This window comes from Cynocephalus volans, chromosome 10, assembly GCF_027409185.1.
Source record: "Cynocephalus volans isolate mCynVol1 chromosome 10, mCynVol1.pri, whole genome shotgun sequence".
Classification (NCBI taxonomy): domain Eukaryota; kingdom Metazoa; phylum Chordata; class Mammalia; order Dermoptera; family Cynocephalidae; genus Cynocephalus; species Cynocephalus volans.
Window position 1 is genome coordinate 31,675,701 of NC_084469.1, and position 19,110 is coordinate 31,694,810.

The window sequence follows — 19,110 nt, forward strand, 5'->3', positions numbered from 1 at the left end:
TAGCAACCAGAAGCAAGTGAGGGAAGGAGCCACGCAAATTTGGAGTGTCGCAGAGGCTTCTATGCAGAGGGAACAGCCTGTGAGTGCAGCCCTGAGGGAGAGGGCATGGCTGGTGTGTTTGAGGAAGTGTAGCTGGAATGGGGTGAGCCAGGGAAGGGCAGAGGAGATGAGGTCAGAGATGATGGTAGGCAGGGAGTGGGGGTGCAGGTCATGTAGGGCCTGGTACCTGTGATGACTTTTGGCTTCCAGTGTGAGCGAAATGGGGAACCATTAGAGGGTGTCTAGCACTGAAATGAAGTGATCTGACTATGCTTTGTATCCGGTATCTATAACTGCATAGCAAATCACCCCAAAACTTCGTGCCTTAAAACAATGATTATTTCCTATGATTGTGTGGCTTGCCTGGATCTGTGGCTCTGCTGGTTTCGCCTGTACTTACTTACGTGGTCACCTGCATCTGGGTGATGGGCTGGGCTGGAATGTCCAAGCTGGCCTCACTCGTGTCTGGCTGTTGGCTGGGGCTCCCGGATTCTTCTCCATGTGGCTGTTCACCCTCCACCAGGCTAGACCTGGCAGCATTCTAAGAAAGCAAGCGTGAAAGTTGTAATGTCTCTTCAGGCGCAGGCCAGGAACTCCAACAACATCACTCGTGCCTTACTGTGTTGATCAATGCCAGGTGCAGGGCCAGCCCGGGCTCACTGGGGGAGGCGACTGAGTGGCAAGAGGCACGATCACTCTGGGGGCCATTTTGTAACTATCGGCCTCGTGGTTTAGCAGGATCTCTCTGGCTGCTGTGTTGAGAATAGGACGAAAGGTGACAGAGGCAGAAACAGAAACAGGAGGTTTTCCAATTGTACAGGCTAGAGATGGTTGTGTCTTGGACCAGGGTAGTTATGGAGGAAGTGTGGAGAAGTGGCCAGATTCCGGGTATGCTTTGGAAGGAGAATCAACAGGATTTCCTGACAGATTGGGTGTGAAGTGTGACAGAGAGGAAGGAGTCAAGGGTGACTTCAAGATTTTTGGCCTGAGCAACAGGAAGTTTGGAGTTGCCACTTACTGAGATGAGGAAGACTGAGGGAGCGACAGCGTGTTTTTGGAGGGGCTGGGATTAGGAGCTCCATTTAGACGTGTTAAATTTGAGATGCCTCCTAGGACTTTCACCTGTTAGGAGGTCCTTGGACGTACAAAGTTCATGGGAAGATTTTTATTATCTTTTAATTCTGTTTTTCTACAAACTTTTTGAAATACCCTCTCTATGAGTGTGGAGCTCAGGAAGAGGTCTAGGCTGATTATTTAAAGCCACGAGACTGAAAGAGGTCACCAAGGGAGTGTGCATAGATAGAAGTGAAGATGCCTGTGAGGACGAAGCTGCGGGCATTCTACAGGTCAAGGGCATGGATGGGTAATGCCACCGTAGTGAGGCCAAGGGTTGGGATCAGCAATCCATTCCACCACACTGCATCCAATGACCTTTATATTTGTGTTTGGGGGAAACTGAAAAACAAAAGCAAAAGCAGAAAAGCACAAAGAGGAAAATAACAATTATCCATATTTTTATCCCCCCAAATTAACTACTCTTAACATCTTGGCCTATTTGCTTCCACATTTGTTGTTTAATTATCATTAATTAAACATATCATACTATATGTGTCTCTCTGTATACATACACAGATTTATGGTTAGTTAGAAATATTTTTATTTATCTGGGGTCACATGGGAGTGTAATTTTAAAAAATACAGATTTATTGAGATATAAGTCATATACCATACAACTCACCCATTTAAAGTATACAATTAAATGGTTTTTAGTATACTTACTAAATATTTAGTATATTTAGTACTTTAGTTGGGCAACCATCACCACATCAATTTTAGAACATTTCATCACCCCATTAGCGGTCATTCCCTGTTTCCCCCAATCTGTCTCATCATCCCCCACCCTCAGCTCTTGCCCTAGGCAGCCACTAAATCTACTTTCTGTCTTTATAGGTTTGTCTATTCTGGACACTTCATATAAATAGAATCATATAATATGTTTAATTAATTTTTTAAAGTCTGCCTGAAGACATTGAAAGGAAATGAAAGAAATTAAGTTTGAATTAATTGTAAAACTTTGGACTTTATATTTGTTTGACGGTAGTCCCATATTTAAATGCTCATTATCAGTCTGTTACACAGATTCTCCATTCCTGAGTTCTTTGTTTTGTTTCAACTCTTAACTGAGCAGATTTTGTGGTGAAGCAGTTTTTATCCCTTCCTGCCTCCCCACCCCCTCTCCCCCCCACCCAAGCTAAGAGGCTAGAGAGTTTGTATTCCTTTGGCTCATTCATGTTTGAGAGCATCTTCTCCTCTTTGACTCTTTCTCTGAACAGCATCTAACTGCATGTAATATTCTTAGGTCACCTTTTCTTTCTCTCATTACTTAGCAAACATTTACCTGTTGTCTTCTGGTATCAAATATTGCAATGGAGAATAAAGTTAGCCTGATGGTTAAAAATTCTTAATGTTTTTTTTTTTTTTTTTTTAAAGATGACCGGTAAGGGGATCTTAACCCTTGACTTGGTGTTGTCAGCACCACGCTCAGCCAGTGAGCGAACCGGCCATCCCTATATGGGATCCGAACCCGGGGCCTTGGTGTTATCAGCACCGCACTCTCCCGAGTGAGCCATGGGCCGGCCCCCAAAAAATTCTTAATGTTGATTCACTTTTTCTACCTGGATATCTGAAGATTTCATTATATATTCTTGAAATTCAATAACTTAGCTAGTATGTTAGTTATCTATTGCTATGTAACAAATCACCCCAAAACTTAGCAGTTTAAAACAACACACACTCATTATCTCATAGTGTTTGTGTGTCACAAATCCAGGCATAGCTTAGTTGGGTCTTCTGCTTCATGGTCCCTCTCAAGACTGCAGTTAAAGTGTTGGCCCAGAGTCTGTGGTCTCATCTGAAGGCTCAACTGGGGAGGGATCCATTCCCAAGCCCACGCAGTGGTTGTTGGCAGCATTCAGATCCTCGTTAACTGTTGGCCGGGTTCTGCTTGAGCTCCTTGTCACCTGAGCCTTTTTTCCAGGGCAGTTTGCTTCATCAAAGTGTACAGTCTGAGAAGATGACAAAGGAGTCATTAAGAAGGGAGTCACAGTCTTCTGTAATCTAATCACAGAAATGACATCCCCTCACTTTTTCTGTATTCTACTTTTTAGAAGCACATCTAGGTCCAGCCCATACCAAGCGGGTGTTGGAAGCTGCTCTCCCCAGCTGGAATATATCTCAGTGTTCAATATTCCGTATCGTATCAAAGTCTCCTCATCGCAATGTTCTTCTTTCTGCCAACTGTCCCCTTCCCCACTTTGCCTCTTTGAATACTTCTTGTTTGTTTGTTGGGCTTTTTACTTGCATTGGATCATGTTCAGGGCTGGGACGAGAGTGAGGCAAGCAAGACATCTGGCAGCAAAATTTAAGGAAGCACTCAGCCCAGGTGCTGACCCCACCCTTGCACAACCCTGAGAGTGACAGCCTCCTTAAACCCTGTGTCCCGTGCCTTGCTTGCCTTTCCCTAGTCCAAGCCCTGGTCATCCTCACCTGTATTCCCAATACTCACTTCTCTGTGTTTCATTCTCTTTGTTTTTTTCTAAATTTCCAATGAGAGTATCTCAAGCTTTCTGTCTACATCAGTAATTCTACTTTCACTGGTGTCTGTTCTGCGTCTAGCTGTCTTACACGTATTAGTTCTATAATGATGTTGTTTGTTGTTTTGCTCCTTCATTTATTTCCTTAGGTCTGTGATCTCCCTCTATGTATCCTCCTATTGGGTGTTTATTTCATCTTTGAGCTCTTTCTTTTTTGAATTAATATTTTTATTATATTGTTCTATAGTTTGAAGCAATTATGAGTTTCCTTCTGCACCTTCTCTTATCATCTGCCTTCTAGGTTGGGTCTTTTTCCTTCCATTCTTCCTCCTCCTGCACTCCGTCCCTCCATCCCTTTGTGCCTTTCTCTCTTTTTCCGTCTCCCTCTCTTTACTTCCTCCTTCCCTCCCTCTCTCTGTTCCTTCCTCCTTTCCTTCCCTTTCTCCCTCTCTGTCTCTCTCTCTCTCCCTTCCTTCCCTCTCTCCCCCCTTTGCTTCCTTCCTTCTTTCTTTCCCTTTCTCTCTCTCTCTGTCTTTCCTGCCTTCCTTATTTCTTTATTTTTCCTCTCTTTGTCCCTTCTTCTTTCCCTCCCTCCCTCCCACCCTCCCTCCGTGTCTCTCTCCCTTCCTTTTCTGCAGCATGTTTGCACAGCTCACATGCTGAATTCCTTCCCCTAGCCTGGGCATGGGCACCTCTGCTCAGGTGCTGAATTTGCTTTGCTGAAGTGTGGGTGGCTCCTCGCCCTTCACTCTCTTTCGGGCTTCTCTGTGACCATTCTCTTCTGCAAAGGGGCTGCAGTTTGAGGGTTGAACGTTAGGTTCTGCAGACTTTTCTGTCGCCTGAGGGAATTGCAGGGCTCAAGCAGGCTGTAAGGAATCTTTGTTAGAACACCTGGGCTCTGCTCTGTCTTCTGGGATTTAGGTAAGTGCTCTGTATAACAGGGTTCATTCTGCTTAATTACGGGGTGCATCCCCCTTTTGGGATGGGGGCTGCCGTTGGGCCTTGAGTGGAGTCAGTGGCTGAAGTCATCGATCGCTTTCTCCGTTTTTACCTCTTTCCCAGCAGCCTTTCCCCCTGGTTGTCAGTGAAGAGTGAGAACTAAGGACACCTACTCACTTTATTTCCCTCCAGACATGAGGCTTTTGGTGAGTGGCTTTGAGGAAGAAGGGCTGTACTTTCTACTCCATAATCATCTGCTTTTTTGCTTGGCTACCAGTATTTATGTTTATTTCACTAGGTTTTATTCTTTTCTTTGGTGAAAAACAATTTTTTCCCCAGACTTAACTCTTTTTGGCTTCTGGGGAGAGAGAGTCTATGATGCAATTTCAATCCTCCATCATTGCCCAGGAGTTGGCCCAGATGACCTTTCAGGCCCGTTCCACCCAATCATGATCATGACTCTGAGTTCCCTCCTTGCCCGAGGAGAGGTGTGGGCACCACCACACAGAGCAGAGCCAGCGTGGCTGTCACTGAGGCCTATATGTCTGGGAGGGGATGCTGCCCTTCTCCGCCTTGAGACTCCCAAGCAAGGACCTGGGATGGGGCCTGGTATCTGCCCCATCTGGCATCCATAGGGAAGCTTTTGAGGTGGTTGGCCAAGATGTATATCCACCATAGGATAGCATAGGCAAGAGTCAGCCAAGGACTCAGGGATGTGGGATCTGCTCTCTGGTCCCTGGGGTGGCACAGACAGCTGTGTGGGTGTCCCAGTTCTGGGGAGCTCTTCTACCACTTCCCAGACTTGGCCCTCAGGGGGATTCTCAGATAAGCCCTTTCTCTTGCTTGCTGGGCTGGAATGACCAGGCCCTTCCAGGGGCTGCCTCAGAGAGGCTGAGAGAGGCCTGCTTGCCCTTCCTCTGAAGGCCCCACCTCCCTACCAGGATCCAGCAAGTGTCTCTTCTTGGCTGGGCAGCACTACCCACTGGGAGAGCTCACAGCTTCAGCTGAACTCTCCAGGAGGACACCAGAGCTTTGCTGCTTTCACTGCCTCGCTCCCCACCTGTCTGCCCCCCAGGTGGTTGGGCTGCTGCCGGCCCCTGGAAACCAGGCAGTGCCCTTGTGCCCCGATGCCAGTCCCTGCAATTACAGGTTGGCAGGCCCAGGGGCAAAGCATGCCAGCTAGTGCAGCAGCTTGTTGGCGGCCAGTCTGTGCCCTGGGGCCTGTGTCCTGACTGGCTCAGCCACACTGGGCGAAGAATTGGTCCATGAAGAGGGAGAACTGGGTCTCTGCTCTGCCCAGTCACCATGAACCCATGGGGACATTTGCCTTCTCCCTTCCTGGTTGGGCCTAGAGTCCATTCTTTGCAGGTCAGAGATCAGTTGGAAGACTGAGATGGACCAGGGTGAAGACACCACCCCTTCCACCCCACAGAGACTGACCCTTCTCTGGGGCAGGTGCCCCATCTTCCCTTCCTGCTTTCTCCCCATGCCTACCTGTGCATGCAGGTGTACATGAGGAGAGGTGTGTATGTGTTGAAGGTATGAGTGTGTGCATGCCCATGTGCATGTGTGTGCACCAGTATGAGGGCACAAGCATGTTTGTTTACATGTATGTGTGTCTATGTGCATTACTTGCTGTGCCTATGTTGAGACCACAAGTATATCTGTGCTAGGTTGTCACTCAGCAAGTGCATCCCAGCAAGCCTGTGCCAATGTTGACAGCCACCGTCTAGTTGGTTGGTGCCCTTGTCATGCATGTTTGGATATTTTGAGTGTCATCCCTGTTACTTGCATTTGTGTGTACTTGTGTGTGAGTTTTGTGTGTGTTCCAGCTTTTGTGTGTGTCTGTGTGTGTGCATATGTGTGAGTGTGCATGTGTGTTGAAGCTCGTGTGTGTGCATGAGGCTTCATGTATGCATGTGTCTGTACATGCTTGTGTGGTTGCATGTGTACATGTGCATGTGTGCATGCGTGATGGTGTGAGTGTGGGTGCATGTGTGTGCATGCCTCTCTGGCCAGGGATGACTAAGGCCAGGGATATTCATCATCGCTGCCCCAGCTCGAGGGGGAGTGTGAAGTGGCAGAGGCCAGGGGCCAAGGGGCCTCATGTTTCTCAGGCTCCAGGCAGTGCTCCCAAGCCCTGTCACCCAGGAGGGCTGAGTCAGGGTGCAGGAGGCACACATTGCCTCTGAGGAGTCAAGGGCAGAGCCTGACTTCCCTTCAGAGGTCCCCTCTGCATCTGATGTCGGGAGGGATGGTGGAGCCTGGGAAACTGGTGTGGAGGTGAGCAGGAGTCCTGGAGCTGGCTGGCAGCAGAGGACAGGAGATGGAGGTGGGCTGGAGGAACAGTTAGGGCGCAGAATGGACAGGACTCAGAGACTGGAGGGGTGTGCAGGTGAGCAAGGCATGTAGGATGCCCTCCCTTCACCTGGCATCTGGCTGGGTGATGGGACAACAGGCCATTCCTGAGCCAGAGCAGAAGCAGCTTGGCAGCTTGCTGGCAGCCAGTCTGTCCCTGGGGTCTGTGTCTTGTCTGGCTCAGTCACACTGGGCAGGAATGGCAATGTCAGGGGATGGGGAAGAGAATGAGTTTGGGCACATGGTCAGCATGATGTGCCTGTGACTGTCCAGGAGAGGGTGTCCTGGAGGGGCCTGGGACTGCGGGGCTGAGACACCCATGTAGGCTTTGAAGAGTCAGCCAGCATTTTCAAGCCAGGGCCCTTCTTGTTGTGTTTGCTTGTTTTGATTTTAATTATGGAACCCAAGTCTGAATCGGGCATGGAAGCCATTGAACCCTAGGACTTGATTGGCATCAGCCTATTGGCAACACTAGTGCAAAGCGGGGTAACCAGCTCTAGAAGGACAGGCTGTGGGTGCTGTAGGAGCCCCCCATCATTGTGCTGTTGGGAAGACCAAGGGCCAGAGGTGGTGACCTCCCAGGGTCACCCAGCAAGGCAGGGTGGGGCTGGGGTTGTCCACCCAGAAGGCCACACCCGCTCGCTGCAGAGCCCTCCTTCAGCCGAGGTGGCCCAGGAAGCCCAGGCGGCTGCTGCCTCAGGAGACTCTAATTATGGGATTAGAAGGCGGCCTCTCCTTAGCCGGGCCCTCTGCCCCTAAAGCCGCCAAGTGGAGACAAGGATTTGGTGGCGTGGTGCCGGTTTCCAGGTGTGTCTGAGGAGACCTGAAAGGCCCATTGTGGCTGCAGCCTCCCTCTGGATGGCTCTATTTTGGGGTCGGGATCCACCCTGCTCCAGCTGGAGGAAGGAAAAGGTGTATTTCAGCATGTCCTGTGGGTGTGGGGGAGGCTGCACAGACACAGGGCTGGGGTGGCTGGTGCCTGGACTGTGAGGAGGGAGAGGATGCAGAGGCAGAATGGAGGTGTGAGGAGAGGAGAGGCCTGGCATTCCAGGTGCAGGAGGCCCGGAAGAAGTTGGAGGGGAGGTGGGTGTGAGTCAGGCCAGGCTTTCATGTGGCCCCAGGAGGCCGGGTTGGCAGTCCCTGTCAAGCTGGAATGTGGGTCTGCGGTTGCCTGGGCCCTGCCTGAAACCTGCCCACCGGCCACTTCCTGATTCCCACCCTTGTGGGTGCCCAGCCACACGCCCTAGGCCTGAGGGAGACCCACCCTGACCTCAAGGCCTCCCAGTTTGGGTGCCAAGGGCCAGGGAGTCTGGTTAGACTGAGAGAACACACAAGCTGTGTGGCCTCCTTGGCCTGTCTGCCCTTCCTCCGCCAGAGCTGGGCCATATTCCTGCACCCCCAGCATGCGGGGCACATTCCTGCCTTCTGCCTCTGCTCACGTGGTCTTGTGGCTCTTCTGGGCCTGTCCTGATCCTGACCATCTTTCAGGGCTCTGCTCAATGCCACCTTCTCCCCAGGGGCTTCTCCCCATCCTGGACTTTCTTCTGATTCCCCTGCGCTGGCCTTCCAGGCACTGTGGCTGCTGGAGGCCCCTCGGAGCTCTCCCCTGCACCGGCCCCTCACCCTCACCTTGTACAGGCCGACCACAGGAGTGAAGGCTCACCAGGAAGTGGCTTGATGTGTGCCCTTGGGCCAGAGTTTCCTCATCTGTGAAATGGGGGTAATGACTTCAGCCTTAGGAGGTTACCTACCTTGAGAGGTTAGACGGGGTAGCAGGAGTGGACATGCCTGGTGCATAGTAGGTGTTCAGGCAGTGGTGCTTCCATTCCTCTGCCCTGGGTGCTCCTAGGCCTCTGAACATGAGGCTTTTGGGTGCTGAGACTGAGCTGCCCCGCGCATAGCCCCGTGACTCCAGGAATGACTAATTCCGTCTCAGCAATAAGCTCTTGGAAGCTCTGAGAAATGAGGCTTTTTTCCCTCATTCTTCCTGCTTCATTAAACTCCTCTTGAGTGAGGGGAATGAGGATCGTCCTAATCCCTTGGCACGAGATGGGGGGTTCAGGGAGCTGGGTGAGATGAGCCCAGAGTGGCCTGTGGTCACCAGAGGACATTGGGAGCAGGGCGGGGGGTGGGTGCTGGGCAGGGGCCAGAAGCCTGTGTTCCAGGCTGGCTTGGTCCTGGGCTGGCCGGTGACCTCAGACAAGCCCTGGTCTTTTTACCGGCTCAGTCTCACTGTCTGCACAGTGGGTATGCTAGGTCTTATTCACCCCCCTGCACTGCCCTAGGGATCTGGGAAGGGGTGGCCTGGGAGGGGCCGTTGGTGGAGTGCCTGGGGCCAGGTAGGCTGGCAGGCACACAGTAGGTGCCTTATCAGTGTTTGCAGGCCCTAGGAGAAAACAGAGAAGGAGTGGGCAAGCTGTGAGCAGTCCTTTGGCCTTCCTCCTCTCCGACTCTGTTTCCCTACATTTAAAAGGCGAAAGATTTATACGATCTGAAGAGAAACCAGAGTATTGTTTCCCTACATTTAAAAGTGGTCTGGGAGTCCTGATTGCCTCCACTGGGGCCTGGTGGGTAACTCCGAGGGCTGGGCCCTGGGGGCTGTCCATTAGGGAGAGTGCTGTTCTCTCACCTGGGGCCTAACACTCACCTCTTGGTCATGGCTGCTGGTGTGGCCTGGCTGGGACTGTCTGCCCACCCTTGAGGATGCCAGAACTAGAAAAACAGTTCCAGACCTCACCTATCTCAGTAAGTCTTGCTAACGCCTTCCTCTGCGGAGCCTCAGTCTCTCCATGAGTGGGAAGAGACAATGTGGACAGGGGTCAGTGACTGGGGTCTGGGGAGCCTCACCCAGGCTGCCCTCTGTCCACAGGTGTTCTTGGCTCTTGGGGAGCTGCTTTTGTCCTGCAACTGGGCAGTGGTCGCTGACATCTTGCTGGTAGGTGTGAGGGTCAGGGTGGGGGGGCTGGTCCTGGGGCCTTTGGAGCAGAGGGGGCTGGAGTCTGTCCAGCTCAGGATTGGACCTCTGCTGTTGAGCATCCTGGGGGTAAGGAGGGGCTTCAAAGACCATGGGAGAGGGGACCAAGGCCATTGAACAGCTGCCTTGGACCAGAGACCCCCCGTTACACTCAAACATCTCCTCTGACCATCACTTCCATTTTGCAGATGAGCAAATGGGCACTCAGAGAGGGCAGGTGCCTGGACCAAGGTCCCGGGCCAAGGTCACACAGCACCAAGACACTGGACCAGGACTGGAGCCCAGGCTTTGTGACTCGAGGGCTTCTTCCTCCCTCACTCTTTCTTTACTGGGCTGCTCCTCAGCATGTGGGCTCTTTGGCCTCCACTCTGGGTGTGCAGACCGGGATGCTGGACTTCAGGGAAGGAGCCACCGAGCCCGTTGGGTCCAGCCTCCACCAACTCGTGTGTTGAGGCTGCCATGCAAGGGACAGGCTTGGCCTGTAATGAGGCCTGATGCTGTCCTTGACCAAATGACTCTGTCATGTCCAGAGCCCAGCTCAGCCCCTCCTTGAACCTTACCCTCTTTGTCCAGCCTCCCTGCCTCCTTTTAAGAGATGTGCAGGGAAGGACTTCGAATGCTGTGAAGGGCTGTGTCCTTTTGGATAGCACAGGGTCCTGGGATAGCACCCCAAGGGCCCTCCTCCTGGTTCAGTCCAGCACTGGGCACAAAGGAACCAGAGCAGCGGGCAATTGGCTGAGAGCTGTCCTGAGGGCAGTCTAGTGCAGGGGCATGAGCCTGCGTTCAGGAAACAGACCTGGGTTTCAGCCCTAGTTCTGCTGTGTGACCTTAGGCAAGTCATGGTGTGTCTCTGAGCCTCAGTTTCTCTGTGTGGAAAATGGGGATGATAGTAGTACCTACCTCACAGATTGTTGTGAGGGTGAAATGAGATTATCCTTGTGAAGCTTGTCCCAGTACCTGGCCCAGAGGATGCCAGCTTGGCTTCTCCTAGCCATTAAGAGGTTTCTACTGTCTCATCCTCTATTGCCCAAAGACATCCTGGCAGCCTAGAATCTGAGCTTGAAAGGGCTATGGGGATGTGTAGCCATTTAATTAGCCAAGAAGAGCTGCTTGAACACACTGTTGACAGGATGCTCACTCCCTGCCGAGATGTTCTGCGCCTCCCCATGTCCCGGGCTCAGCAAGCCTGGAGGGCTGCCCTGTCTTTGGCCCCTGGTGAGTGAATCAGCTGCAGGGCTGGTGGGTCTTCTCATCACCTCCTTCTAGACAGGAGACTTGGGCTGCAGCCCTGACTCAGCCACAGACCTGCTGAATGGCCTTGGGCCTCAGTTTCTTTGTCTATAAAGAGGGGTAATCATAACCCAGCAGTTAGGGTGAGCGAGAGAGCTTGCAGGAAAGCCCTCAGCAAACAGGAAAGCCCTGGCAGACGCTTTTGCTGTGGGATTGCCCACTTTTAGGCACAGGGAGATTGACACATGGCTCCTCCCAACATAGTTTGTTCTCTCTCAGGCAGGAGCTGAACCTGCCCCCTGCAGCTTCCTGCACCTGCCCCCAACCGCAAGGCTCCCTTTTCCACATGACAGCCCCACAGATATGTGAAGACTGCGCCTGTGTCCCCCCCGGTGTCTGTGTTTGCAAAAATGATTAACCTGGCAGAGCCAGGCTCTTTGTAGCACTAAAGAGGAGTGTGTGTGTAGGGTGGGGGAGGAGAGGGGGAGTTAGAGGCTGGCTAGCCATACAGTTTGACCCATCTGGGGAGCTGGCTAGAGCTGCCCAGGGAGCTAGCCCACCCCAGGGCACCCCATGATCCTTCCCTGGCTTGGAGGCCTCCAGTCACCAAAGCTTGGCAAGGCCCACCACCCCAGCAAGGCTTCTTGCCCCCCTTCCCCTGCCTTCTCACCCTCCTGGAGCCCCTTGGCCAAAGATCGCCTTTCTGCATGTTGGTGGTTGGAGCCAGACCAATCCTGTGGCCCTTGGAGTTCAGCGCCCTGTGTTGCTGTTGCCCCGGCAGAGAAAGGCTCAAGGAGGGAGGGGTCTCAGGGTCCAGTGCAGGCAGTGGGCAGGTGGCAGGGACGGTCTGTGGAGTGGAGGGGCAGGGCCAGCTTGGAGCAGGATGAGGAGGGATGGGGAGGTGGACCAGGAGTGCAGACAGCCCCCTCAAGGAGCTGAGCTGACGAGGAGAGAGAGTGGCAGCTGGGGCTGGCAGATCACAGGAGCTGGCCTTGCTTTTCAGAGCAGCCTCTATGGGACAGGGAGGGGAGAAGGGGTGCAGAGAGGGGGCCCCTGGGGAGGGGGCAGTGAGCAGGGGGTGGGATCCAGGGCTGGAGGAGGAAGTAGCCTCCAGCAGAGCACAGGGAGGAAGTGTGTGGGGATGGGTGTGTGGCAGGAAGTGGAGGAAGGTCCCCTTCGCCGGCCTGCGCTTGCTCCTGAGGCAGGGGCCCAGGGAGTTAGGGGGCCCTGGGTGTGTGTATACAGGAGCACAGAGCGAGGGGAGCAGATTCTCCCTGGAGAAGGGGCCTCAGGGGCCCTGTAGTCCCCTGGCTCTCAAACTTCATTGTGCATAAGAATCAGGTTTGGGGGAGCTTGTTACAAATCTGGATTCCAGGTCCTCTGTTTTCAGAGTCAGATCCAGTGGGTCTGTGATGGGGTCCAGGGATCTTGATACAGTGTTCCTCAGAGTACACTTTGAGAACACTGCTCTAGTGCAGCCAGCTCCCCAGTCTGTGAATCCTTTGCAAACCCTGCCCACCCCTTGCTCACATACCCCTCTGATGGGGAGCTCACTCTCTGCACGTGGGCAGCCCCTGCCTCCTGGGGGACTTTCTGTTGATGAAAATGATCTGGCTCAGTCACAGCCAAGAGCCTCTTCTGGCAACCTCCCCCGGGCTGGGAGGGCTCGATGGGTCCTTCTCCCTGGAAGGCTTGAGATTATGTCTCTGCCTCCCCAGGCTGCTTCCCCAAACCTACTCCTGGGATCTCTAGCTCCTTCCCAACCCTGCTGTCTGCCTGGGCCCCACTGGGGTGGCCCAGAGCCAGCTCGCCTACCCCCCACGTGGGGAGTAGAGCAGGAGGTGTGCTCAGTCCCTCTCTCCCAGGTCTGTCCTCTGGGGTTCTGGAATCCAGCCCCCAGGCTCATCTCCCACCTCCGCAGCAGATTTTCCTAAACTCCCCTGGAGGATTGTCACCTCCCTGTTCTCCCTCTGCCCCATGTCTCAGTACTTTCCTGCTGGCCTCTGCCCCCAGGGGGATGACAACTTACTCATCCCACTCACCCTCTGAAGGTCGTCTGGGTGCGAGGGCTGAGTGGGGAATGAGGGAAGCAGGCCACCAGGGCGTCTGCACCTCGTGGTTGCTGCTCTGACTTTCTGCAAGCCCTTGGTTGGTGCTGGTTTTGCCCTGGGCTATAAAGGGAGCAGCTCTTCTAAGAAAGGAGAGCCAAAAACAGAGGTGTTTTTGTCTCAAACAGAGCCAGCCTGGATTTTGGGGAACCCAAAGCCTCTTATTTCTAAAATTATCCCCTGGGCTCTCCAGCTGCTGCTGAGCCCAGCCTTGGCCCCTGGCTGTATGGAGACAATGGGGACGCAGAGCAGGTTGGGGGAGACCTGCTCTCCCACCCCTGGCAGCAGTAGCTGGTCACGGCCTAGCAGGTGGGGAGGAAGGGGCCAGCTTGCCTGTACCTTATTCTGTGGTTCCAAGCAGCCCCAGCTCCCACGTGAACCTTTTTGGACACTCAGGGCCCTCCCTCCAGGAAGCTTTGCCTGTCTCTCCAGAACCACCAGTGAGTAATCACATAATTATGGGGTGAGAAGGAAGTCCTTGTGGAAGGTGCAGAGCTGTGGTCAGTTCCTTCTCAGCCTGTTGGCGGATTCCAATGATGGGCAGGAGGCCCATCTTCTCTCACCACCTGGACAGAGTGGCTCAATGCCAGTGACCCTGGGCTGGGCCAGTCACCTGCAGTGACTCCTGCCTCTCTGTCCTGCTCCCCCCACAAGGCCCCTCTCACCAGACCCCCTGCGTCTGTCCTCGGGGTTCTGGAATCCAGAGACTGTGTCCCTGGACTCATGTGTCCACACCTTTGCTGCCACCGTCCCCTGCCTGGCATGCCCTTCCCAGTCTCTCTGTCAGTTACTACTAGTCTCTACTACCTGTTTGCAGGGCTGCAAACCCACTTGTCCTCTTTATCTTTCTTTTCGTTTTCTAAATGTTCTATAAGAAACACATCATTATTGCTGGAAATGCCAGCTCCTCCTTGTCCACAAGAGCACAGTGGTCAAAAGGCCAGGCCCTGGCGGGAGAAGGCCTGGGATCCAGCCTCAGCCCCGTTATTTCCTGGCCGGGTGACTCTGGGCAAATTACTTACCTCCGTGTGGAGATTTTTCTCATCTGTAAAATGCGGGTAATAATTGTATCTCCCTCACAGGTTGTTTGAGTTGACATATAAGATGCAGACAGGAAGCATTCGGTAAATGTTAGCAATGATTGTTCTGGTCATCATTATTATTCTCTGATAGTCTCAGATTATGGACCCCTAGGCCTTGGGGATAAGGTTCTGGGGTGGGAAGCTCCCCTGTGACTGTCCTATTGGGACCGTGTGACTGTGTGGTCTCTGCTCTAACCCCCGCCTCCTTCCCCCTGCTGCAGCCCTGAGTTCTGGCAGGGTTTCCCCTGGGACCAGTCTTCCAGATGGTTCTACCTGATTTATTTGGTTGGCAAACTTTTAGTTGGTCTCCTCTGTGTCTTGTGTCTTGCTGTACTCCAGGGACCCCAAGAGAAATCAGACAGGGGCTTTGCTGTCTACACAGAAAAGAGAATATGAGGAGAGGTGGGCAAAGAAAGGACCTCTCCCAGTTCGGGGTGACATGTGTTCAGGTGGGGGTGTGCATGGGGGCTGAGGGAGCTCAGGGCAGGTACTTGAGCTCTGAGAGGGCTTCACCGAGGAGGTGACCCAGGGGTAAGTCCTAAATGACAAATAGAGGTGCTCCAGCTGGACCAGAGAGGGGAAGCCATGCCACCCAGAAGCACCGCATGTTCAAGTTCCCAGAAGCATTTTGCCTCCAGGGTGTTATTTTGGTCTGATGTCCGTATGAAACCTCTGGGTACCAGATGAATAATGACCACGAACATAACCCTTGATGCAGGTACTATTACTATTATCCCCATTTGGGGGTTAGGAGACTGAGGCACAGACAAGTGAAGCGACTTGCCCAAGGTCACAGCTAGTGGGTGGGGGGTCTGGGATTGGAACCCAGACAGTCCGACTCCAGAATTCACACTCTTAACCTCCTCACCCTCTTCCATGGAGTCATGTGAGCCTTTCAAGCAAGGCTAGCTTTGGTCTTCGCCCAATGGGGCTTGAAGTTCCTGAGACTAGGACGGAGCACTCCTACCACCCCTGGCCCAACTGCCTGCACCTGCAGACGCCTGGCTGTGCACCCACACTGCCCCCCGCGGCCTGCACTGCTGCCTCCTGGGCCCCTGAGCTGGGATGCCCCAGCCCCGGTCCCTGCACAGTCAAGAACAAACTCTCAAGAGGGTTGGCCCTGACCAGGGGCCTTAGCAACCCCCTCCCGGGACAAAGGGGAAGCTTCATGGGTCTCAGATGGGCCAGGTGTTCTGGGCTGGGGCTTCAGGCCTTGAGGTATTGGCACCCTCCTGTCCCACTCTCCTGGCCAGCCTATCACACCTCCAGGCAGGTCCTTGGCAGGGGGAGAACTGGAAGTGGGTGCCCTTGCTTGGGAAGCTCCCCTGATGCTCCTGTGTTTTGCAGTCCGTGGTGGTGCCCAGGTGCCGGGGGACAGCAGAGGCGCTTCAGATCACAGTGGGCCACATGCTGGGAGATGCTGGCAGCCCCTACCTCACTGGACTTGTAAGGCGTGCCTGAGTGTGTGGGGTGGGGATGGTCTGGGGGTGGCGCTGTACTTGCTGAGGCCTGGAGGCAGGCCTGGCATACCCTGACTCTATCTGCAGATTTCTAGCGCCCTGCGGGCCGGGCGCCCTGACTCCTATCTGCAGCGCTTCCTCAGCCTGCAACAGAGCTTTCTGTGCGGCGCCTTTGTCATCGTCCTGGGTGGCGGCTGCTTCCTGCTGACTGCACTGTCTCTGGAGCGGGACCAGGCCCAGGCCCGGCAGCCTGGCGCAGGTACCCCCACCCCTTGCGTCCGTGCCAGGCTCAGGGATAAACACCATAGTGGCAGGGAGCACCAGCCACCCTCTGAGCCCCTGGCCAGTTTGTTTGTTCATTTATTCCAAATTATTTATTATAACCCTGCTATGTGCCAGGCAAAGTTGCAGATGCTGGGAAGTGAACGAATTAGCCCAAGTCCAAGCCCTCAGGAAGCTGACACTTTACTTGGGGAGACAAACCAGAAACAGAAAAAGTGAAAGACATAGTGTGTTTGAGGTGATAGATGCTATGGAGAGACATAAAGCTGAAAAGGGGGTGGGTGGGGGGACAGGTGGGGGCAGGTTGCAGTTTTCGATAGGGGGTCAGGGAGATCCTCACTGCACAGATGACATTGGAGCAAAGATTTGGAGGAAGTGAGGGAGTCAACCGTGCAGCTGTCTGGTGGAAGGTGCTCTAGACGGTGGGAGCAGCTAGTACAAAGGCCCTGAGGTGGGGATGTACCTGATGTGTTTTATGACTGGCAAGGAGGCCAGTGTGGCAGCAGCAGGAGGAAGGGGACTGTGATAGGGATGAGGGCAGCAGTAACAGGGCCAGAGCATGGGGAGCAGGGGGAGGTGCTTGTACAACTTTGGCCTTAACTCTGAGTGTGGTGGGAGCTGCTGTGGGGTTGCCAGTGGAGGAGCCCCACGGCAGTCTGATTTACTTGTAGAAGCATCACTCTGGCTGCTGTGTGGAGGACAGATTCTAGAAGGGTCAATGTTGAGGCCCAGGGGCCATAGGAACCTCTGTGACCATGCAGGGGAGAGTATGGTGCTAAGACCATGGTGACATTGAAGCTGGTGAGAAGGGGTTGGATCTGGAATTTATTTTGCAGACAGAACCTAGAGGATTTCCTGACAGACTGTGCCCAGGCCTCGTCCCAAAGTACCTTCTGCCTCCTTTGGGGTTGTCTGAGTTTCTTTCCTCCTGCAGGGACCCTGGACAACAAGGACATGGACAGCAAGGACATGGAGAACCAAAGCCTGCTTTCTGGCATGGGTGCCTCCACAGAGGACCCCTGAGCCCCCTGCCTGCACCCTCCTTTTGGCCACCACAGTGACAGTGCCTCTGCCCCTCCTTGGCTGTGGCTCAGGGGCCCTGGGTGAGCTGCACCTGCCACTTCTTCGCTCCCAGCTAGAGAGCTGGCAGGGCCCGGTGGCTGGGCTGGGAATTGAGCTGTCAGCACCCTCTGTGGGAGGCCTGGGCCTGAGCCTGCACCCAGCACAAGGCCGCTCCAGCCGGGGGTCCCCAGCCTGGCTGCTGACAGGCTCTGATTAAAATGTGACCAGTACAAAGCCCATGGATCTCAGGCTTTTAGACAATCCTGTTACTTATAGCTTCTCTGTGCCTCTGCTGGGAGGGGGCAGGGGAGAGGATGAGGTAGGCAGTCCTCAAGGATGCAGGGCTGCCCCTAAAGATGGGAAACTGAGGGGCTGCTCAGTGAAGATCTCCAGGTGCCTGTCTCCATCTTGGACCTCCCACTCTGACCCAGCTTCCTGGTCTGCAAGCTCATGAAGGCACAGGACACCCATCTGAATGAATTCACCCTCTGAACAAAAGGTGGGGTCTGAGGGAGTGGTCTTCGAAATGGTTTCCGCTTGGATTCTGGTGGGGGGGTGTGGCTCCAAGTTCCAGGCAACCACACATAGGAGCACCTGGACCTGCGCAGACACACGCAGTGGCTCCAAGAACCACGCTGGGGGCTCACGTGGCCCTGCTCTACACCCTCCAATCCCACCCTGTTACCATGGGGAGGGCTGGCTCTGTTGGACCCTCACTTGCTGCTAGGTTCAGAGCAGCTGGGCTCAGCAGGCCCTGCAGGAGATCAACAGCTACCAGGCGGGCAGCGGTGGGAGGCATGTTCCTTCCGCCCATGAGCCTGAGCTTCTCTCCCCTCCCCAGTGCCCAGCCAGGCGATGACTTGCTCACTTGTTGATGGCCACCTCTGCTGTGCCAGGCTGTGCCTGTCTCCTGGAGACTGGGGCAGAACAGTGACCCAGACTCTTGCACGCACCTGCCCCTGGCTTGCTCCACCCCTGTTTCCTGTGGCATCCCCCATGTCCTGCATTGCTGGCTGCAAGAAGCCCCAGGAGCTGTACTATTGGCTCAGCCTCCCCCTGTCCCCCAGTGTCAGCCCTCCCTCAAGAGCTGGCATCACCATGCTCACCAGCTCCACCCTCGACACTTGGAGCTCCTGAAATGGGTTGCCTCTGAAGTTACCCGGAAAAAGATCTTGGGAGGGTATTTGGTTTCTCCTGGGAAGGCAGCAGCCAGTCTGGGCTGAAGCTGGGACCCCATGGTCCCTCTCAGCATTCACTGGCTGTGTGACCTGGGCCACTTCCTGTCCCTCTCAGAGTTGCTGACTCCCCAGCTGTATTCGAGAGGTGTGTTGAATGTGGCTTTTTGAGACCAGGCCTCATGTGATCCTCACAGGCTGCATCTAGACCCAGAGAAGCTCAGCTCCAGGGTCTGGACCTTCCACCCTACATCCCTGGGGAGATAGCCCATGAGGCTCAACTCCCAGAATATGGGCGAGGGTTGTCCAAGAGTAAGCGTATCAGCCACCCCCACTCCCCCACCCGAGTCCAGTAGCTGAGGAGCAAGATCAGAAACCTCATTCATACCAATTCCATAAGCATGTCTTGGTATCAGTGGATGGTCCTCAGGGTGTCAGTGGTGAATTAGAATCCAACCCTGTTCTTGGACCTCATGGCCAGTGAAGGCAGGACAGGGAACACTGGGCTAGGCCCCTTGAGGCAGATCTATGGGCAGAGGAAGGGATGACATCCCTCAGAAGCCTTTGAGGAGGTGGCTTTGGAGCTGGTAAACAGCAGGAGGTATGGGGAAGGCAAAGGTGCAGGGGGCTGGGGCAGGAGGTATGAAATGAATCATGAATGGGTGTGGCGTGGCTGGAGAGGAGGGTGTGTGTGTGTGATGTTGGGGGGTGGGGGGAGAGATTGGCTGAAACCAGAGGGGCTTCAGATGCCAGCTGAGGAGCAGAGGCTTTAATCCTATAATCCAGGGTAGTTTTTTCTGACTCAAGT

General features: G+C 54.1%; 1 protein-coding gene across 1 annotated transcript in view; it reads left to right on the forward strand.

The window, feature by feature from the left end:
• Window positions 1-17,088, forward strand: part of SPNS3 (SPNS lysolipid transporter 3, sphingosine-1-phosphate (putative)) — a 41,655-nt gene extending 24,567 nt beyond the window's left edge. Inside the window, 4 exon segments of the mRNA XM_063112950.1 lie at window positions 9,799-9,864; window positions 15,671-15,769; window positions 15,871-16,042; window positions 17,000-17,088. Coding sequence (XP_062969020.1) covers window positions 9,799-9,864; window positions 15,671-15,769; window positions 15,871-16,042; window positions 17,000-17,088 — 426 coding nt within the window.
• The last annotated feature ends 2,022 nt before the right edge of the window (window positions 17,089-19,110 follow it).